The sequence below is a fragment of the Syngnathus scovelli genome, chromosome 14, assembly GCF_024217435.2.
Source record: "Syngnathus scovelli strain Florida chromosome 14, RoL_Ssco_1.2, whole genome shotgun sequence".
Classification (NCBI taxonomy): domain Eukaryota; kingdom Metazoa; phylum Chordata; class Actinopteri; order Syngnathiformes; family Syngnathidae; genus Syngnathus; species Syngnathus scovelli.
The window spans coordinates 14320946-14344128 of record NC_090860.1 but is presented as its reverse complement, the minus strand read 5'-3'; the positions used below and the strand labels follow the sequence as shown (position 1 = coordinate 14344128).

Sequence of the window (23183 nt, the reverse complement as noted above, 5' to 3'; positions counted from 1 at the left end):
GGAGATGGACCTTGGAGATTTTGATGGCAGTGGAGCTCAATGAGTCCTGTAGCTGCTGTGAATTCTTTTCTCTAGTTTTGAGAACTAGTCTGACAATGTAGCGAATGATTAAGATATAAAAGATGAACTGTGACATTTGTGTATTTTAGCATTTGATACAGAAGAAAGTCAGCTGTAATATTAAAAAAAAAAAAGTGGATTGCAGTGGATTGTTTGGCATGTTAACATCTCACAGTAAATTATAATATGCTTGCTTGGCTCAGTCACATGTGTGAGTGGGAATTCCTTGATAATTAAACTGAGAATGTGCGTCTGTTCACGTGACACTTCCAAGTGTGAGAAAATGAGCATGCTTTCTTTACCTGCATCATTGACTATGATGGAGGCAACGCCTGTGGCTGCAGCAGACGTCTGTCCGACAAAGCCTAACAAAGTGACACATGATGAGAGAAATACGTACCAAGGTTTTTATTTTTTTTGTCACGGAATAATTCACACTGCTTTGAATTTACACAGGATTTGAAATTGAATTGCATCACATGTGCTAACCTGTTGCTCTTTCGCATTGGATTGTAGTTTGCACATAGGCGTTGCCGTTTTCGGTCGGCGAAACACATCACGAGTCTCATGCCTCTCCTTTTGTGGCTCTTTCTTTTCTCTGTGTTTTGCAACACACGCCAAACAAGGTGCCGCCCGCCTTCGACACAGAGGTTTGCGCTTTGTAGATGCGCAGGCTGCCGCCTCTGTCGCGCTCACGTTTCAAATACCGAAAATAAGTGCTTTCATGACGTCAAGGTATTGGATTGCATTTTAAGCGGCTAGTTTATTGCCATTTTTTTTTTTTTGCTATTCTTGAAACTTTGAATTGTTAGCAAATAAAGTTTCTGATCAATTTTGGACTACAAATTTTAGACATTAAAATTCGCGTTCGGGGAGATGAATTCCAATCTTAAACCTGTTCTTAAAATATGGAAACTTTTAGTGTGTCTTAATCCAATTGCAAGAAGAAACAATATTCCGTCTTTCTCATGTCCTCCCGGTAAACAAAATTGGTCAGGTGACGCTACGACAATCTGCCTTACCTGTGTGCACGCCGTGGTCCTTGAAATTCTGGATATAACTGTCTCCAAAGGAGTCGTTACCAACCTAGAATAGACACAAGACGAAAACGATTACAACAAGGAAGGTGTCAAGCGGGGTCAGACTTGGTTAGCGGCAACGTTTGAAAAGTGTATATCCTTAAATCTCTGATGGCTTGGATTTCCGTGCGCCCTGCCAGCATACTGGCATGGTGCCGCCGTTGAAAACCAGCAAATAGGAACACACAAAAAGTCCAGAAAAAGCACACACGCGCAAACACACGACCAGCTGCGCCAAGCCTGGAAGACACGCTTACCCCGCCCGCTTTACGCCTCTTCATGCCCACCTCGTTTCATTTTCTTTTCTTCCGTCCACATCTGTAGCTACTTTGGCTTGCGGAGGGGGTCCCCACCTTGGCCCGAGGCGCCTACTTCGAACCCACGCTTTCCAAAAAACATGCCAAAATACCGGAGACTTGTAGCCGTCCGTCTGTGATGATGCGTTGGCCCGCTATTGGCTGCTTGGCCCCGTCCTCTTTGAAGACTGCCCTTCTGTCTTGGATGTTTTTGATAAGCCGGAATGTCTATTTTTGGGTTCTCCCCATGCCCGGAGAGATCCTCCTGCGCTGGCTTGTTATCGATCGGGTCTCTTTGTTCTGACAGAGGTGGGGCGCCGGTGCTTTAGTGCTCGGGTCGAAAGGCCGCGCTACGCTTACTGATCGGAGACGTCGGGTTCGCGTGGTATGGGAATAGGCTTGTTTGAAGGCGGGCGAGAGTGGGTGGCGTATGCACGCAGTCTGGTATTGATCAAGAGAAAATGAGACATGGAGAGTTTATGGCGTGGAATGAAGTTTGGGGAGTTGCTAAAAAGTTGTCCGTCGTACGTCGAGAAGAGGCGCAGTGGGTAGTTGCTAGCAAATGATCATTGATGACAGCCAACAGATGAGCAGTGTGATGGGATGACGTCATGAAGCATAAATTGTTAGAGGTGCACCTCTCTCCAGAACCTCACAAAAACTTTGACGCACCATTCTAGACTTTATAATGCATTGCTTTTGAATCTCCATCCGTCCTACTTTTGAGTCAAGGTCAAAGGTCATACCTTGGCAACCATTGCGGTTTTAGCGCCCAGTTTTGCAGCCTGTATGCACTGGTTGGCCCCTTTTCCGCCAAAGCCAATGAAGAAGTTGTGACCGTGGATGGTTTCCCCTTCCTTAGGTAGTCTTGGAGACTGGCTGTGCATGGGGGGGGGGAACAAAAGCACAACCATAAAGATACATTTTAAAAGTACATTTTCTTCACATTATGATGGAACAAGCAGAGTTGAGTGGATGTGAAACTTTACACTGGCGGTACTAGCTGACTCATCAAGCTTGAATACAACCTCTCTCCTAAAATGTTTTTTTTTTTTTTGCCACAGGTGGGTGCCCTTACAAGCCTCCAATAATCGAGCAACTGGAAGGTGAGTAATCCGGGCAAGAGACAACAGCAGTATCATGCCTGCGTCAAGACTTTACGCTTTGGCCTCAGGCCAGTTGTGCCACAGAGTCAAAGGATCTGCGGTTGGCAAAACGTTGTCATTAAATTGTTTCCCCTCTCTCGTTGGACTTTCTTTTAGGCGTAAGTTTGTGTGGTGACTTTGTTTGACGCAGGTGCTCCGCCATATTACAGTAAATCCATTCAATCCCGGAATTTCCAGTAATCGAGACAACACTAGAGGTTGCCTTTGCATTGCTGTGTAAAACGACCAAAGGTTGGAACAGGATGTGAGGTCAGCAAGACCGTAATGCGGTGACAGAGGAAATGGAACAAAGGGCCAACATTTAGACGCACACGCAAGCCACCGAGTCTGCTCCTTTTTATCACACCGAGAGCCCAGCTGAGGAGATTCTATTGGAAAAGAACTTCTTGTCAAAAATGACCTCAGAAAGTTGTGTTCTCAAACAAGAATTACGAATTGCGACATCTGGAATATTGTTGATGGTGAGAGAAGCTCTGAAAGGGAATGCTCCCTTTGTGTACGAAAATTCATGGACGTGTGCGCCTTTGTGTGTGTGTATGCGCTCTGTTTGCAAAGTACTCCAGTGTTTCCACTTTCACACACCCACACTGGACTTTGGACTATGCTAACCTGAAAAACATAGATTGGAGGTACTTCCCTTGAATAATTAGAATATACAAAGAAAATGATGGATTAAATAGGGATAAACCACATTTTTAAAAGGATTTCGGTCTTTTCTCGTAAAATAGTGCCACACGCACACACACACTGAAGTGCCAGCACCATTATGCTTTTATGTTACCATGACGACCAGGGGAAGAGGAAGGTTGAGCCAAATAGCAAAAAGGAAGTGCACATATGGCTCTTTACAGCCAATAAAAGCATTGATAGATAATTCAAATGAAGTGACGTGAATTGTCAGCTCAGCTGCAAAAAAAATGGGATCGGGACATCCCTAGTCACAGGGAAACAAAGGACATTGTAGGAACAATCGTTGTCATAAAAGAATTACATTTTCAAAAAGAGAATCAAAATGCAAAAATGACTCAGATAGTTACAAAAAACTATAACAAACGGAACGACACGATACTACTATCGAATCATGCTTTTGCAAGGACAGTAACCAGACTGAGAAAGTTTGAGCCAAATTGCAACACATATTCACGTATGTATCATGCTTCAATAGAAAAACAAAAAAATCTTGTTTTGCAAGTTTGATGAATTTAAAATTTTAAAACAGGTGAAAGGTGTCTCTACACAGTGAGCTTTAGCAGTAGGGGGCGCTGTTTGTCTTTCAACTCCTGACTGTACTTTGACTCTTTTTACACTGCAGTGATAGCCATTAAACAACTTTTTAATAGCCTTTTCTATTTAGGAGTAATAGCAGCATACATTAAGTGTGCGCGTCATGCGTGTGTGCGTGTGTCATGTGCAACCACACGTATCTGACTTTTCAAGACAACCGTATTTTTCCACTTCAAAGCCATGCATATCACTTGGAAAGACTTCCACTCTCTTCCTGCTAGCCTCTGCTATCCGCTGTGTGACCCCCATCCATTAAGCCCTCTTTTGCAACATAGGCAATTTTCTGTTAGCTTATAATAGTTCTAATTGATGACTCCTGTCCTAGATAGCAGAATACAAAGCAGCAGAATCGCCAATTAAACTGTTGATGAGAAAAAACAGTATCGCAGAAGACTTCTTTTAATAATCGGTTGGGACTTTTGACTTACATAAAAGGCTCACTTTAAAAATATGTATTTTTAAATGAACCCCTCCACCATCACCCCAGAGTGTAGCAAATAATATAACTTGAGATGTCATCGTATGAGCAGCTGATCATGTCATTCCTTCCAAAGTTCATGATAAATCCGTCTGACGACGCGATTTCAAAAGATTGGCATGTGACTATAACGTATTCTGTTTGGCTCGCGGAATCTCACCACCCAAATGCCTGATGCAACACTTTAAGGCATTCGGACATAATAATTAGCTATAATCCTTAGATCTTTAACCCAACATATGTCAAAAAAACAGAACAATTATTTGATCCCTATAATTATTAAAAACTGTTTCAAGTAATAAATCTCATGATAGCAGCTACTTCTATTAAGACATCAAAGGAACTGTTTAAGTCGATCTCTGCTGACAATTATGATGAATCTATGGCCCAAAGGTTATGAAGCTGAAATATGTGATTGATTAACATAGCAGGCTTTTAGGTTAAGCAATAACTAAATTTAAACTACTTCCTCTATTTTTGCGGAGACGGTTGCAAGCCGTGATCGAAAATACACTACAGCTAATCTTTTCCGCAGGTTTACAGAACAAGTCCAAAATAAAACTGCTGATGGACAGTTGCGGCTATTGTTATTAATAAACATTTTAGAGATGATATTTTAACTACGCTTTTGGTCAATTATAGGGCTGGATTTACTTACCTGACCAAGTCAGTCATGCAAGAACCAACCACTGTAACGTCAAAGGCCTCTTCAGTCATGACCTGTTAAGACAAGTACAAGACATTTCTGAATAATAAAATGATACCACATTCAGGATTTAAAAAAAAAAAATCCCTTTATTTATGCTGGATTCCTTTTAATGGCCTTCTAGTGGACATTGTAGGTAAACAGTGTCTCAACAGCCTACAAAACAAAAAGGCTTGACAGTTTATTTTCTACATTAACATGAGCATGGACGAGACAACAAAAGGTAAAAATAGAGCCTTCATCATTGACTGAGTTGGACAACATCCAGTCATATTGGTAATATCTGAGTGTGTGTGGGTGTGCGTGTGAGCACACTGGCATGTGTGTGTGGGGGCAGTAGGGGGTTGCGGCTTCAACACTAGACGACATGAACACATCGCAGCCAAGCAAAGATTTTAATTAATTCAATCCTCAGCTTGTATCGGAGCTAATGCTAGTGTGTTAATCTCTTCAAATCTCTTCCTCGGTAGAGGAGGACTTGGAAAGCCTGGCCGCTGGCTGTATGATGCTTTACTTCTCTCTTATTCCACATTTCACAACATATGTGAGAAGTAGCCAGGGATTCGAATGCAGGAGCATATCTTCATATATTCATTGTCCAATCATTTTTAAAAAGGAATTATTTGCAGGATTAAATACTGCTCTGTCAATGCTGACCATTTCAGCTTCATTTATAATGCAAAGGGTTTCACTCATCCGCAGGCAAAACTGCATCGCTGCCAAATGAATAAATTAAAACAAACAATACAACCATTTTAGGAATAGTCTTAGAACCCCGTGAGATTTGGTCGATTACTCTAGTTCTACACTAGGTTAAAAACATTTACATTATTCAAAACATTTACAATATTTGAGAATGAAACAAGACAGGCCTTGTCATCTTATTTGGCATTATAATATTATTAACATTCGTGTTTACTCTGCAAACCTTTGTTTGCTTTTAGCTCAGGGTCACAAGTTGAAAACACCCTGTTGACTAAAATCCGAAACATCGGAGCCACAAATTGCTGAAAGCTTGGAACTATTTCAATCTTGTGTAGGTTTGGATTTATGTGCAATGTATGGATGTCTAGAAAAAGCCTTTACATTTAATTTCTTCAAGGGAACAGCAAAAGAAATAGTACAACTCATATTATTATGATAATTTCACTCAATTCATATAACTTTTATACGTGTACAATGTTTGATTTATTATTTGTGCAACGGACACGCCACAATTCAATATTAACTTCGTGCATGCAATAAAAGTACATCTTTTAAAAATGGTAACACGCGCAGTCAACATAATCCAACATAAGTGCCAGCAGTCATGTTGCAACTTTATAAATATCATGCATATCATGTCGATGATCAAAATCTCAATTCTAGTTAATTTGGACATTATACTAAACATGTTTACCTTTTCTGGTTTGAAAATGAAGAAGCTGGGCGAAGTACATCGCCCGGTGAGCAATTATTGACAGCTACAACGAGGAAAGTATTGCCTGAATAGCAATATTTGATAACAAAAACAAGTTTATCAATTTCAAGTGATTTAGCCAAAACTTGAAAACATATCAAATCACTCGTTATGACCATTGAAGATGTAGATCTCTGTAAACAGGTATATCGGCATTGTAATACATACTTTTCAAACAGGCGTTATGGTAGACTACTTAACAGGGTCTTTCAAGAGGACCCAAACAACATGTATCCGGAAGTAACGAAGAAAATAAACGATCAAGTTATTTAATTCCAGCTTTTCCAGGTATTGTGATTTACAGAGTATGACATTTAAATTGACAGCATTAAATGTATATTCCACACTGGCGAATATGACCGTTTAAATGTTAACGATAAAATATCGTTTGGTGAAAAAATGCTGAGATTTCCTCAAAGCCATATTACAAGATAAATAACAATTAAGGTAAATATCAGAATGGTTTCTCTTGAACCCTAGCCGCATTGCTTATTTGCTTGATCACAAATTCCAGAATTCACAACTTGATGTCTTAAATCCGTGACTGATATTATTCTCGTGTGCGCAATCAATTCCATAGCACCAATAAATGAATTAACATAGTCATGCACCTTTGAAATGTGTTCTGTTTTTCTTCAGGCTTGTCAGGGTAGATAAAATGAACAACATGTCTCCAGAAGTTGCACTGCACAGGATCTCACCGGAGTTGCGACCTTTGCTGTGCAGCGTGGTGCGGAATGGCCGGGTGGGACTGGACTCCACAAACTGCCTCAAAGTCACAGACCTCAAAACCGGGTAAGGTTGCTAGTTTTGCACATAGTTCTGATAATAATGACAATTCAGGTAACAATGGTTTCTGAAGCGCATGTCAATAAGTGTATTTTTTCCCCTTTCATTAAGTATACGTTGATTATGCTGTTACCAGGTTGGACCTCCTTTTGCCTATTTGTAGAGTTATGCTATAAACATTGCAGAAGCAGCATAAACTGTTTATACAAGGTGGGATGTAAATCTGGTTTCACATTGTGACCATCCATTTTCAGGTGTACATCGTTGACCCCAGGTCCTTGCTGCGATCGCTTCAAGCTTCACATCCCCTATGCTGGAGAAACCCTCAAATGTATGTGAGAAGACTGACCAATACTTCTGGTTTGAGTTGGTCTAATTTGTCATGCATGACAGTTTGTACTAAAAGTTAGGGTCATATCACCAACATTTTCTGTTGGCGTCCGTCCATCCATTAATTATCTGAACCATTTTAATTAGGTACAAAAGGTAAACATAGACGTTATGTCTGACAGTAATTGCGCAAGCATTTATGACTGCATGAATGGTCAAGGGAAAATATTTACAAGGGGAATCATTTTCAGCTGGCTAGAACATGCCAGACTTTGCCCTAAAAACAACCACAATCAGAGGGATCAGTATTTCATCTTTTATTTCCAGGTATTTACACCTGGATCCATAACTTTTGTTTGAACCCACTCCTTTCTTAAGTGAGCAAACATATTGACTGACAGCTATGTTTTGTTGGCTCAGAGAAGTTGTAAATCAATCAAAAGCCATCCAAACATTGGCCGTAAATGGAGTTCGACCCATTCCTCAGCCTGATTAATCGAGCCACTGAGAAATCAGTCAATTGGTGACTAATAGATGAACTTTTTTTGTTCCGAGGAGGTTCTGTCGCACTTTTTTGGTGTGTCTGTGCTGTGCTGCGCTCTCTGAGTGTCTGGCCCCTCCTCCTAACACTCAGACCCAACAAACCATAGCATACTCCCAGCTCCACGAAGCTACACTCATCTGCACCAGAAGAAAAAGTGAATGCAAGAAAATAATAATTATTTTTTTACATGGTAAGTTTGTGACTTAAAATAATAGAAAGTTGAGTGAAAGTTTTTGGAATACGTCTTCAGCTCTTGGAGCCGTTTAGGCTGCAAGTAAACAAAAACAGACCATTGGCATTCCTCCGTGGCACGTGAAATCTCTGCAGCTGTTGTACACTTCTTTCCTGTGCTTTTTGGCCTGAGGACGAATGTTTGTTTAATCAAGGATGCAGGGCTGCAGGTTGGCCAGTTTATGGACCGTCCTACTTCTAGCGTGCCAAAGCTTGGTACACCCTGCACACATCTAAGCATCATTAATTCAAATGCAGCCACCCTCCCCTTCCCTTCCCTCCACGCCTCGCCTCGCCACGCCACCACGCTTCCTGGTACAACTAAACAGCAATTTGGGGATTTTTTTTTCTCCCTCATGCATAATAAGACCCTGTGACCTGCCTTTGCAGAGACTGTCAACAGATTTCGGGTTGTATAGTACAGATGCCCCAGTTGGTGGTAAGTGTGTGCTGACTCCCATTAAAGAGTTGGAATGGTTCATTCTGAATCCAGCCACATCCTCAGTTAAAGGGTGTGCACATTTGTGCAACCACATTATCTCAGTCTACTTTACCTCTCCAAAATATATCCTTTTTTTTTTTTTCAAATGACTTGTGCAGGTTAAAGGTCACATTAATGGTTTTGAAATGATTTATTTTGATCTCATTTCTTGTTCCTGGCATTTGAACAGGGGTGTGTAGACTTTATTTCGTCTGTATTTCCACAACACTTCCTCTTGTCTATTTGAGTCCTCTCCACTGGAAATTTCCATCTATACATTTAAGTGTGTCTCTTGCAGCAGAGAAAGCAGAACTTAACAGGCCCATTCACCTAAATAGAATTGCGCAACATATCAGAACATTGTGATCCAGCATTATTAGAACATTATGTGGCTTCCTTTCTTAGTCAAAATCATGCCATCTGGCAAATTGGTTTGCTATTTTTCAGTGCATGAATGTAATACTTGAAATTGGATTCACAATATTTGTTTAGGTTGACTATTTTTGTATCTATGAACTTTACTTTCATTACTCCAAAATGTCAAGTTGGCTCATTAATTTCGGTGCTTAAATCCACAGAACCTAGGGCACAAACACAACTGTTTTAAAATGACATTTTATGTCAGACTCAGTTGTCGTGTGTTGTGACCTGAATTCTGTTTTTGTTTTCCACGTCGCAACCATCCATTTATCCAATCATTTTTTATACAACTAAAAACCATTTAGAAACTGATTACAAGAATGAAATAACTGAAAGTAACTAGAATAAGGTCAAAATGACATTTTCCCAAACTCCAGACTATTGCCAATTTCTGTTTCCAAAGTCAAAAGGGTATTTTACACTCTGTGAGTCATTAAACTAATCTGTTTTCATCTTTCTTTTTTTTTTTTTCTTCCCTAGGGGATATTATATTTAATGCCCGCTATCCCGAACTGCCTCCGGATTTTATTTTTGGAGAAGATGCAGAGTTTCTACCTGAACCTTCAGAATTACCGGTGCGTATCCAGGTTTAGTAAATCATCCAGTGGAGACTCGTTTTCTTGAAATGCTTTGTCTCCTATATATCGTTGGCATCTCATGGTGCTTTCTCATTCTCATCCTCCATTTTTTTTTTTTTTTTTTTAATATTGTTTGGATTTTACAGAGTATAGTTTTGAACCATATCAGGCTGGTGTTGTTTCTCTTTGTATAACGAATGAATATTTGTATTTTAAGCAGCAGCCTAGCATAAAGCAGCTAAATTCCCCTGCTTGTGTCAGAGTCTGGGAGAGAAGAGGGGAGTATTGCTCACTGTCTCATAATTCCAGCTGTGCACATAAGGGGAAGTACCTCTGCTGAGCCAGTGCTTGGCAGCTCTTTGCGTGTTTATTTTCTCACATGCAGTTTTGTCTTCATATATTTGTAATTTTGCTGCCAGAGCTCTTCTAGTCTGCCTCAATTCATTTTTCCTTTACACGTTCAGTACGCGTATCCTCCCTTGCACTTTTAAACCTTACCCCCACGCTAAAACATTAATATTCTGGTTTTATTAATCCTAGAGCAGGGATGGGCAGCTGGTGGACGGCCCGCAACCACGCTCTTTGTGGCGCCCCTTGTTCAGTTTAAAAAAAAAGGGGCAGGCATTTAAAAAAGAAAAATACTGATACACATTCAATATAAAAAAAAAAAAAAAACAGGGAAATCCAAAGAAAATATATATTTTTTTTAAATCAGAGTATGCCAATCTGCGACTGTAATTTTAAGTTGTAATATCACCAATCACCACAAGATAGCAGACATAGCTTAGTTGCACTCACAATGGGTCTTTTATTGCTACTATTATTCACGTAGGCCTCATATTTTTTTGCAGATTTATATACGTTATATATTTTGTATATACGTATACACAACAAACATAGAACCTTATAGTTTCCTTTTAAAGTCCTTTTTTGATGGAAGTAACTATTTTTAACAACAGTGAAATGTTTGGTTGTACTGAGTGGGTAACATTTCATTTAAAATTGTAACCTCTGTCCTGTTCTTTTGACGATGTGAGAACATGGTGCCCAAATGCTACAACTGGCACGGGAAGAAAACATGTCTCTTTTTTTTTTTTTTTTTTTTTTCCATTTTCCATTGACGTCAGATTTTTACATCATGTTCTCCAGTAATAGCGTCTGGTGGGTGAAAGCTTTTTTGTGAATTTGTCATGATGTTATCCTCAGATTCCCCCCACCCCCCCCCACCCCACCCAAATTGAGCCTATTGGCATCATTTCTTGCTTAATAGATTTGTATGATTATTGCTTTTGACAACTCATCCTAATGGCGCTAATATTCTCTTAAGAAAGGGGTGGCTTGATTCCTTTTGGTCTTTAACTCAGTCTCCTTCAGCCAAAAGACCGTGATGGCTCTTTTCAGTATTGCATGGGTGGAGGGGACAGGGGAGTGACGAGCATTTTGGGAACAGAGAGTTGACCAAAGAGTAGGAAATGACAAAGACAGAGGCAGGAAGGGAGTGGAGGTGGACAGCAATACCAGTTAAATCCCTTGCCTAGAATACTCTTGCATAATATACTTTTTCTTCTTTTTATTTTTTTTAAATTGACAAATTCAGTAAGTGGTTAGGTAAAGTAAATGTTTTTTTGTTTTTTATTTAGTATTCATTCATTTATTCATTATTTTTTAATTTTTTAGGGGGTTAGGCAATGTCAAACGCTGCATCAGATTTTTGACTTCTTTGGTCTGTTGGCATATTAATTACATTGCTCAATATTTATATATTGGATGTAGGTTGAAAAGAATTTCAAATCATTATACTGTTTTTTTTTTTATATATATAAATTACGCAGTGTCCCAGCTTCATGGGAATTGGTCATGGTTATTGCAAACGATGTGGTCGGAACATTCATGTAGGTAGGTCATCATCGGTTTAGTTATTGTTGGTCATCTTTATATGAGCATGGCTAAGACTGTGCTTAAAAGCAAAAGCTATACTTATCTTGACTTCTTCTTTCTGGTCCAATGCTCCTACCTCTGTCTTTTGAGTAGTCGTTTGTCATTTGTCAAGTCTAGACTTGGCCAGCAATGTGTGTTGGCACGAAAGATTTGGGGAGTTTCCCAACAACTTTGCTTATTTTTTTTTCTCTCTTTTCTCCATTTAGCGTGTATATGGCCAAGACCTGGGGTTAGCCCCAATGGCCTCCCCAGAACCCGCAGCAACATGTTTCCACTTATTGGTTCCAGAGTCCTTCGAGATGCAAATGCAAGGCAAGCGCTGTCTTGTTAAGAGTGGGAATTTTATTAACATAAACAGCTCAGGGCTCTTTTTTGTTGTCTTGTCATGCCAAGTAATTACAAACTTGAGTTTCTGTTTTCAGTAGAATCAGCAGATTAAGAGCAGAAAATTGTTGTACGAAATAAAATGGACAAAATATGGGGACACCTCTCGAACATTTGCCAACTCAATGGTCACCGCTCCATAATAAGGCCCGGACTGGTTTTATCATTTATATGTATTTTTCTGGTGTCATAATAACATGTTTGACATGCTTTTGTCAAAATATACCAAGGATCAATAATTACAGCAAACTTTACACTGGCTACTTTTGGCCCTGCTGAAATGACTGAAATGAATTTGTCACTTGTGGCTCTCTCCTAGGCCTTTTTTGTTATTCCAACCAAAAGTCTAATTGATCCTGTTTTGCTCCAGTTCCTTTCTCGCATGTTAAGAGAACCTCATCCAAGGCTTTGAGTCTTTTGAGACAATGTTTGTAGCTCCCCAAAGAACAATGTAATGCGTGTAATGTGACGCTAATCCAAGTATTCTTTGACGAAGAGAAAGGAAACGTGACTTGACGCTACCCTCTGCTAATCTCGAATGCCATATATTGGCGTGCGCTTCCTAGCTGCTGCTGCAGGTTTCCCCTGGTTCTGTTCTAACAATGGCACTCCAATGGCCTGTAAAGTTGGGTCAACCTGAGCATAGTGTACCGACTACCACTTCCCTTTTGCTTCGGCGAATAATGCGTTCCACATTTTAGTGGCGTTTTATTATTGGCAGAGCTCTCGCTAACATGTCTGGGAATGCTTTGAACAGGCGTGGTATTGTTTGCAAACTGAGAAGCTTGATGGAAAGAACAAACAGGACAAATTGGCTGAGGTGGTAAAGCAGTTCAAGAATGTACGCTATTTTCTGTCAACAACTTGAACCGTGTTGGACAAAAACTGCACAGATCACGCGGAAAAAAAACACTGGCTTGAGAATGCCAAGTGTCTTAAACACATGACAAGAGCAATTTAGGATGATCTTAGACTTGGCAATCTCTGGGGGCGAAACAGGGTGTGAGCCCACTCTTGAATTAGAGACTAACAGAGATTAATTTAATACTTGGGAGTTGTTTAATGCCGTACACTTTCAAGTCAACAGCGATTTATTGGATCAGGTTGCCAGCTTCTATAAAAATCACATTCAAGACATAAAAACAAATAATTTCTCTTGGCCTATATAATTATCTTGGATTTTCAGATGCCAGCGCTTCTCTTAAGTGGCCTCAGATAAATACTGGAACAGAGATGCTACAGACGGATGGCATGGGAAGACATAATTCTGTCAACTTGGGACTATTAAGTGTGAAAAGACCAAATTTAGGTGTGCGTTTGTTCTTAAAGGGATAGATACACTGTGTTCCTTAACGCATGCAAACCCAAATCTACTTTTAGCTTGTCAATCTTTACAGTCATCATCATTAAAACGCCAGAGATCTTTATCGTCTAATTAAAAAAAATAACTTATGACCACAACTACATGAATAGTGTCTAGTCTTTATACTAATCAAATTTAAAAAAGCAATTTAAAACTGATATTGAATCAAATTCTCCTCGTAGCACAACATGACTCTGAATTGCTATTTGTGAATTATTTTAAAGGGAAAGATATGGGTTTTTTTTAATATTCTATTTTAGGATCAAGTTTGCCTTTCCCAATGGCTTTGGCCTACTTGCCTGAGCTCCTCAGTGCTTTAACGACCCCCCCTCGCCTCGCCTCGCCTCGCCCCCTTCACCTCCGATCCCGCCTCAACTCCTCAGTGTAGATTCACTGATATTGTATGTCACAATGCTGACACAGCGGTTCCTTAAGTCGCTCCTCCATTTCTGCACGCTCCTGCCCCGGGGCACTGACCGCCTGTTTTGGACAATGCCCATCCTTGTTTGCATCACCTCCTCATTTCGGGAATCCCGGCCGGCATTGCTGGTAACCACTGGACGATGAAGTCACTCTCTCTGTTTAGCTTGCCCATGCCATCGTTAAGTCACTTTCAAACAATGGATGCTTTCTTTATTGCTCTAATAAGGGACGCAAAGAGAAAGTCAGTCGTTGAGACAAGCTAACCTGGACCAACACTGTCACCGACGCCTTTGTGTCAACCATATTCATCCATTCGCAGATTAACTTTAGACACGAGTAGATTTGTGAACAATATTATTTTACGTTGAAAGAAAAAGTTCAATTGTGTCTTTTTCCAGCATTTGGTCCAATGGGATGCTGGCAACCCAGATTGTTTGCTCCAGCTTGTTAAGGAGCTCATCCAGCAGTACCACCACTACCAATGTCAGCGCCTCCGTGAAAGCTCCAGACTTCTCTTTGAGTACGATAGCCTGCTGGAGGATCCTAACTATGGCCGTAATATGGAGATATATGCTGGACACAAAAACAGCTGGGTAAGAATGGTGTTATTTATCAAATGGAATATCACATTCAATATGTTTTTAATCTTGTCAATTACGTGTCCATCATTAATAAATAAGCTGGTTTCACCATCAAAACACCCTTCTTTTTTCCCTGCATGTTATTTTGCGCATTTTGGGTCAACTCAAATTACCCTGAATGTATTTAAATCAGCAATTTGCGGCCACCTGTCGTGGGTGCATGAATAACAAGAAGCGTTCCGTACGCTGTTCAAAGCTCGCCACAACGTCCATCTTTCCTCCTCGGTTTGGTCACGTGGTACCAGCAAAAGTTTACGTTTTTTTCTTAAATACACCTTTTGTGTCACATTGTAAAATTCTCCACTACTTGTATTCCAGACAGGGGAGTTTTCCGCTCGCTTTCTTCTGAAACTCCCCGTGGACTTCAGCAACATCCCAATCTATCTCCTCAAGGTAAGTCACAAAGCATCATTTACAAGTACGTATTGATCATTTAACATCGTCAAGATGCCCTTCAAATGTGTGTTTTGCATGGGCCAAAACGTCAAAGGTCGGATTTGTTTAAAATTAATTTCATGCCGTGTATATGTGGACTCCAGTCTTAAGGGGCTGTGAGCTGACTAATCAGCAAGCCGTCACTCCAGATCTGCTCTGAACTGCGTGGTGTCTGGAGGCTTCTTTCCTCTCTCTCTCTCTCTCTCTCGCTCTCTCTCCAAGTCTCCTCTCTTACCCTGGTTCTCACTCTTTGTCACTTGTCCCGTCTTTGCCTGCATGATGCTCGCGGCTTTGGCTCTCTGGCCTTTAACGACATGGCCCATGTTTGTACGGAGAATTGATGCTAAACATATGGCAAATAGCTGCAATCATCAGTCTCACGACCTCCTTTTGTTCCGACATCACTCAGACCGCGAGCCGCTTTAAGGCCTGCTTCTCGCTGTCCCCAGGCAGACTTAATCATAGTTTCATAATTTACAGACAGATTAGCGATCCTAAAAGTATTGCTTTTGTCTTCCTGCAGATTTTTAGGAACGATGCTTGGCTCATGCTTGCAGACAACTCTGTAGCATTATTTTTTTTCAAACAGAAGCTGTCACTCGCTGTAAAGTACAGTCAACATTGACCATTTCTTTTACAGCAATCATTTCATATGCAGTATAAATTCCTATTAAAAAAAAAAAAAATTACTAACAATAACAAAATAAAATAAAATAAAAATTAATCACTGGCACGTTAATTTTCAAGCTAATATAAATTTCAAGTTCAAACCCATTCAGCAATGCTTAACACATCAACATTATAATAAATTGCCATTTACGGTTTGCAGAGGTCAGACAGTTGACCTTGTTTTGGATCCACCTCCCCAAAAATTTGTGGATGTCATTGCCAGAGGACAGTAGGTATGGAAATAAAGCGGAAGTGTATTTAGACATGGGCAAGCTTGCACAGGTAGTGATTGCTTCGTAGAGCTGTGGAGGACAAGCGCTACCTGGAGCAAAGCATTTGTGTGCTTTGCCCTCACTGCACTGGACATGTTTACCTTCCTGCGTCTACTGGAAAGCAAGCCGTGGGCTGGGGGAAGGATGCTAGTTGACTTCAAATTTGAAGGTGGCCAGCTCCAAATGAAACATTAAGGAGGATATAGAGAGCAGAAATGAAGGAAGCATACAATGAGTGTTGGCACTTGTCTTCGTTTTGAAAGGCCACGTGAGCCTTTTGGGTATTGTTGCAGTTTCTCTTTCTTCTATTGTACCTTAACATCTGTGTGTCTAACATTTAAATTGCAGGTCTGTGCTCCTATTTTGTATTGTACATCAGGTTGAATTGAAACGTCAAGTTTGTAAGTAAATCCGTTTTTTAAATCATTTAGTCCATAAATGGTGCATCTCGGCCAAAAGTTTATCAATATAACACACGGATAGACAAACCCATGTTGATGGAACCTCCTAGGTGGTGGTAATAAACAAATGCCCCCTTAAAGACAAAGCAAAAGCTAATCTATGGTGGTGTTAGACCTACTGCTCCTGTCATTATCCAACATATCATCTTGTATGTGCAACATGCTCCCAAATGCCCAGACAGATCAGTGTGGCGTGACAGCGCTCTCATGTTGGTAGCCTCTGCTCTCGCTTCACTTGAGCTTTGTTTTCCCCACAAGCACTGACCCATGCCACCAGCTCCAAAGCTATTGGTGGCTCTGTTTAGTGGATTTGTTTTTGTCAGGCTATGTTTTGTGCACGCGTATGGAGCAAGTGTATGAAGCTGATACTGCTTGAGTATTGGAGGTACGATAATAATAATAATGCACTGCTGCATTTTCATTTTTTGCCCTCTTTTGGTTCTGAATATATATTGTATGGTTCACCAAAGCATTTGCATCCAATAATGTTTTTACCCTGATTTATTTATATATATATTTTTTTTTTTGCTTCTGCTACTGTTCAAGCTCATCTTCAGTAACATCATGCAAATAAGTTGAAAAGGAAAGCAAATGCACTCTCCTTAAATTATTCTTAATCACTTTCCATTTATCAGTGGCGTTGTCGTCTCACTAGAAGAGAGTGCATCCATTATCCCCAGTGGTCACAGGGAAGAAACTAATGACAGATTAAGGATATTTATAGGCTCGTCAAGGGAATGGAGGGGACAGGCTTGTTGCAGTGTGACTGGCAGTGCAACATTATGCTTTGTATTTTCTCACTGCTTGAATTTGAGATTTGAATATACGTATGCCAGCGTGTGTGCACAGTCATGAGCCGCTGAAAGACAAACAAGCATTCACACTCATATTTACACCTATGTGCGAGACTTCGGTAAACATATCAGACTTGTTTTGGAGAATGTGGGAGGAAGGTAAAGTTCCTAGAGAAAACTTCAGCAAGAGGGAAACGGTGAAAAGGAAAGCCTGAAGTGAAATTTCAACACGGCATGTGCGGCTCCACGGTGTGCCAAATTCTCCATCATGCCACTTGTAACAAATTAAATGAATAAATTATTGACTTGGATAAACATGTTTTTCTGCTCTAAAATTGCCTTGTTCATGTTTTGGGAAGATTGTAAAAGAACAACAGCTGCGGTTACCTTGCCTTTCCGGTTGCCACATAAATGTCAGATCTTTCTCAACGATTCGCAGAGCTTTCGTTGTTATGCTTTTCTGTCCTGCCTTTTTCGTCTGACGGTTGAGCTTTTGGAGAAGTCGTGGCTGCGGATAGCCTATTTCATCACAAGTCTTTCTCAATTCTCCAAAGGGTCTCAAAACAACATTTCAATGGATGAGCCAATACCTAATATGACGCTTCGAACCTTCTTTAAAAATCTCGTTGAGCTGTCCATTTTGTCTTTATATTTATACCGCCAAGAACAATCTTTTGCATGACTGCAAAGAGATTGTCCCAAAGCAAGTGCTTGTAATTTGTGGCCCTGCCGTGCCCTTGCACGGTAAACAGTGACTCAGGGGCTATAAAATAATTGTAGGTTCATCCCAAATGTCCCTATGTGGCTTGTTGCCTCAGCTCTGCCCAAAAAAAAAAAAAAAAAGTTGTTTTCCCCTACTGACATTGCAGTGTAATGTTTACTACACTCTACGAGTCTGCTCACTGCAGTCATTATTCACCAAACAAAGATGATTTGTCCCTCAAGTAAAGGTTTAGTGTTGGGGTATTTGCTTTTTTACAATAATGGAAACACTTTTATTTGATTAAAGACAGACTTTGGAATATCGTCAAAACTGGGAAATATTTAGTGTTTTTTTTTTTTTAAGAAATGTCTTGGGATTATGAGATTCTCTTTATTAAAATTTCTATTGTGTCATTTTTAAGATAAATTGTGTTTTTTTATTGTAAAAGAAAATGACATCCAGCTCTTTTTAAGGCTAGGGAAAGATTTTGATTGTGATTGCAGGAATATGTTTTCAGAGAGTATTTACAATTTGCAGTTAATACTTGCTCGGAAAATACAAAACGCATAAATTAGGGCAAAATCAAATACGATATGAAGCTGCATTCATTTTAATCTCAAGTCCCGTTGCCGAGCGATGGCGTGTCTGTTTAGCACTGTGACATGGCATTTAGTAGGAAAGCAAGTTGCCCAAAAGACATTGTCAAGTAATTGCCAGTTTGGGCTTCACTAATGCAGTGTACGAGTGAAATCTGAAAAGGCCAGCCAATGCTTCCACGCAGATAAACAATTATGTGCCTTTTTAATGGTACATGTATTATAGCTTGGTATATGCTTGAAGATGAATTTAAATGTCACCAATCGCCAAAACAAAACTGCCAAGTGATGTAAATTAGGAGAAACGAGATCGTCATCCCTATATCGGATATATTGTCGGCCTCTGTCCAAGCCAATATCTAAATATCATATTAAGTACAGTAAAGTGTTATCGCTTGACGCCATTGACACCAAACAAATGGCAGGAAATGCATCATCTTTGTCTTAGATTTGCTCATTTAGCGAAGCGAAACCCAGAAGTTGCATGAAAAAAGGAATCGCTGCGTTAAGTGGGTTTCATCAGTTCTCCGTTTGGTTCATTTGTGATTACATCTCTGATGCCTACGCACTCAAAACAAGTGCAAGGTTTACTTTTAGCAGTATTTGAGGCAGCAGGATGGTTTGGTCCATTAACGACCATTCTGTACATATTTATTATGACTCCGTATCGTTCAGTTTGGGTTTTTTTTCCATTTAGAATCAACCTCCGAATCAAGCCCAGCTGCAAAGTTTAACAGATTTTTCTTGTTACAAGGACATTTTGAACAAAATGGAAAAAAAAATACTCATAACACCAACTTATTGTGATTGCAAGGTTGGATTGTCCCCATTTCTCTCTCAATGTGGTTTCCATCCCAATGAGAATTTACTATCATTAGTAAATCATTTAATTGTTACCTAGTAGGCTTTGTGATCGTATTATTATTATTTTTTTTTCTGTCTACGGGTTTATGCAAAACTAGCAGAGAGTTTGAATCATTACCCAAGCAAAATCAGATTCAGGAGTAACACAAAAGCCAAAATGTTCCAGATAAAAGTCAGTAGATTGCGTGGCCTCCTCGGTCGAGATATCTATGCTTCAACTTCCTGTTCATATTTCAGCCTCCTTTTGAGAGATCAAAAAGCGAATCATCTTTTCGTGTGCTTCGTACCTTCAAGATATTTAGGAGTCTTGCTGTGGCCACTGCCAGGTGCTTTTGCATCTGGTCGTCCACAGTCATAGCCTGCTGAGAAAATGTCTCAGAATGGGAAAGTTTACTGAGAGTCTAACCAAAGTTGCTTCTCATAATAATAACAACATGCTTTCATCTTGCGATAGTACCGTCTGGCATTTCTAAAATCAAAGGACATCTGTGAACTGGAGTATAAAATAAATTGTGCTTTGTAGCCCTTCTGTTAACGTACATGATTCATTTTCAGAACCTTCATAAAAAGAAAAACTCCCGCTGAACTGTCGCAAATACAAAACATGTCAGGCAAAGCTAGCAATCTCATCACTACTAAGAGGTTTTTTTCTTTTTTCCATCTTCTCCAACCGTAATCACAAAGCAGTAGTGATGTTGATAAACAATCATTCATACACACCAAGAAGCAATCAATTGCAGATGTTTTTTTTTTTTTTTTTCGGTCTATCAAACTTGATCTCCATTGTTATCACAAAGGTTGTGTCCTGAGGGAGAGATGTCAGTCCTTTTTTTTCATTCCTTGTTGTGACACATTACGAGTGCCACCAGAACCTTGCAGCATTTGTAAAGTGAAATGCAACAAGAGAAAATGTGAGCTTGCATGAATTTCTCTCTGCTTCATGACAGCTTCCAGTTATCTCCATGTTAACTTCCTCTTCACAGCTCTCCTTTTAGTTTGGTTTTAAGAGGCACAGGGTCAAAAATCTACAATTTGCAGGTAGGATACTATGATTGCTTTATAAAAAAAAAAATAAGTGGATTGAATTGTGAGAAGATGATTTTGTGAGATCAGTGAAAGGGGTAGAAAAATCACCTCTCACTGTGAAATCATTCTTCTTAGACAAATATTTGAATGTTTTGCTCTTAGAAACAAGAAAAGGACAAGGTGCAAAATAATGTTCATATCGCCTAAGTCAATTGGAAATTAACTTGACTTATTTCTCCAGGACCGTTAACACAACCGTCAGAGTGGAGCTTATTGTTACTTTTACATTTCAGCTCCAGGCCAGGTTAGTCTTGTTATTCATCCCTAGGCATCATTTTAAAAAGGCCCTTTGCTTTATTAAAATAATGCTGCAAGGAAGAGTGGGCCAAAATAAATCCACAGAGATATGAAAAATCATTGCCAATTACCAAAGTTAGGGTGGCCTAGCCACTTTTGAGCTTTCGAGGGGTAGTCATAATGGCCAGGTAGCTTTTTTCCCCCCCTCTTAATAAATATAATTATTTAAAAACTGCATTTTATGTTGGCGTCAAGTCGTGACCCCAACACTACTCCTTCATACCAAAGGTCACACCCTAGCACTGTCTTCCTCTGGGATTTGGATCCACTGTCTCTCCCGCCCCCTTAAGCCACCCACGCTATTTCTCCACATGAACATTCCCACCTACCTGCTTGAGCTCCAAACCCCTGCAGAGCGCTAGACTATTCTCAGGAGAGCATCCACCCCTCCTCCCTTTCCTGTGCTTCTTCCTCCGTCCCCAACACCATTCTATCTCCCCACACACAAACACACACACACACACAGTTCCCCACGCCTCCATGGAATTACTTCCATCTGGCCTACTTTCTGCCCTCGCTGTATATCAAATTGTACATCGCATGTTGTTTTCCTGTAACACCTTCAAATGTTCATCTCGCTATTGCTGTGTTGTTTTTCCTCTTTTCAACTTTGGGGTCACCTGGTTTAGCTGTAAAAGATCTGTCCTGGTTGTTTCTTTCGTCTTCCCATCTCCAATCAATAGTATACTGCTAAAAAAGCAACATTGAATCTTATATTCTCACTCTTTGCATTCATTCAATTAAAGGCACCTTGATTTAAACTTTCAGATAGAATTTCTTGTATTTAGTTGAGGTCAGTGTAAGAGGTACAATTTGAATGACTGCTTTTGTTATATTCATTTGGCCTTGGTTAATTCTTACATCTAGACAAAAGATCCAAACGAGGCCTTTAAAACTATGGCAAAATATTATTTGAAGGGAACGTTATTTCTAAAATTGTATTTACTCCTGCTATTCATAAAGTATTCTTTATAACATGAAACACATTTGTGATTGCTCACACAGAGGCGCACGAGAGCCCCAATTTACATCTTGAGCATAATTATTTGAAATGTCATTGAGTTTTTACAATTCGCAGTTGAGGAATGTTACCACCACCACCAAGTGCCATTCCCCTCAAATAGGGGGCAAGAGGTTGCATTGGTCTCAAAATAAAAAAAATAAAAACCAAATCTCATTAACAGTGCAGAGGGACAAAAACACCCCGGAACAGTGTCTGCCATGCATGATTAATACAATTACAATTATTGCCTGGAGAAATACCACTATAAGCAAACTGTTGCACTGCTGTCTTCCTTTTAAATCTCCTCTTAATGTCTGCAGTGATCTCTCTTGGCTTTTTGGAAAAAAATGCTCAGTGTAATATTAATGCACAATTCCTGATTATTGGATTAAAAGACATTTCTGGTCGGATATATAGAACAAGTGTCACGAGAATAAACATAGAGAAGCTAATTTAGTCATTCCCATAATGCATGTTATTTTCCACATGCAAGTGATCATACTTGAGTCAGCCTTTGTGGCCAGAAGCCCCAGCATCACACTCTGCAAATGCGCAAACAACAAAAGCCACCACATGCTATCAGTGACACATTATTAGTGGCACTTGGCCACAGTCACTCTTATGACTTGTTTCAGTGAAATATGATCTGTTTGCATGTCAATGACGCATCTGTTGGTCAGATTGTACTTTGATTTTGGCTTGGTTCCCATTTCCAGCGATGGAATATTTGACAAACAGATGGATGACTTTATTGCTACTGTATATACAGTATTTATTGTTTTTGCTAGCTGTACAGCCTGGAATTTTATAGGTTCAGTTGAAAAGATTCTTTTGTTTCATGAAATCGTAAAAGTATTATTATGTAATAGTATCCTAACAAAGAACCGCAACCGAAACATTTTGGTTTCTCCGCACACTTCTCACGCAATACTTGAGTTTTAAGGCGTGTTGACCTCCAGGTGGAGCATGTGTATTCTATAATCCATTGCGCATTGTGTTCATGACAGAATTAATTCTTGGCACTGACTTCAGCTATGAGCCAGCCTGGTTAATCATCTACCAAACTTGTCACACCAGAGTGTAAAGTCAAAGTATGAAATGAGGGCTTGCTCGGAAAGAAGGAAAGAAGGAAAAGGCAAACACTTGAGATGAGGACGTTAGGTCTTCTTGGATATGCGTGCCATTTGGGTTGTGGTGATTTGTGCTTGCCCTGGCATGTTTTTTGTGGTAGCGGGTGCAGGATTGGCAGCGCCACCACATCGTTATGCTGGACTTTCTTTCGAATTGCTATTAGGCCCAGCGTCACGTTTGTGACTTTACTCCTTCCTTTCATGATTCCATCTTGTGATTTTC

General features: G+C 39.9%; 2 protein-coding genes across 5 annotated transcripts in view; one reads left to right on the top strand and one right to left on the bottom strand.

The window, feature by feature from the left end:
• Positions 1 to 17993, bottom strand: part of rbks (ribokinase) — a 28216-nt gene extending 10223 nt beyond the window's left edge. The window contains exons 1-5 of one of the 3 annotated variants that reach the window (XM_049741524.2): positions 17669 to 17993; positions 5022 to 5083; positions 2182 to 2314; positions 1083 to 1146; positions 363 to 425 (exon numbers count right to left, since the gene is read on the bottom strand). In XM_049741524.2, the coding sequence (XP_049597481.1) occupies positions 363 to 425; positions 1083 to 1146; positions 2182 to 2314; positions 5022 to 5080 (319 nt within the window). In that variant the 5' untranslated portion in view covers positions 5081 to 5083; positions 17669 to 17993. Of the gene's footprint in view, positions 1 to 362; positions 426 to 1082; positions 1147 to 2181; positions 2315 to 5021; positions 5084 to 6468; positions 6635 to 17668 lie in introns of those variants that run through there. The other 2 variants (XM_068652909.1, XM_049741523.1) reach the window with 2 other exon arrangements.
• The window catches only part of babam2 (BRISC and BRCA1 A complex member 2), a 29376-nt gene continuing 12877 nt past the window's right edge, over positions 6685 to 23183 (top strand). Inside the window, exons 1-6 of one of the 2 annotated variants that reach the window (XM_049741516.1) lie at positions 6685 to 6816; positions 7168 to 7323; positions 7572 to 7648; positions 9804 to 9898; positions 14408 to 14602; positions 14969 to 15043. In XM_049741516.1, coding sequence (XP_049597473.1) covers positions 7187 to 7323; positions 7572 to 7648; positions 9804 to 9898; positions 14408 to 14602; positions 14969 to 15043 — 579 coding nt within the window. In that variant the 5' untranslated portion in view covers positions 6685 to 6816; positions 7168 to 7186. The other variant, XM_049741518.1, reaches the window with a different exon arrangement.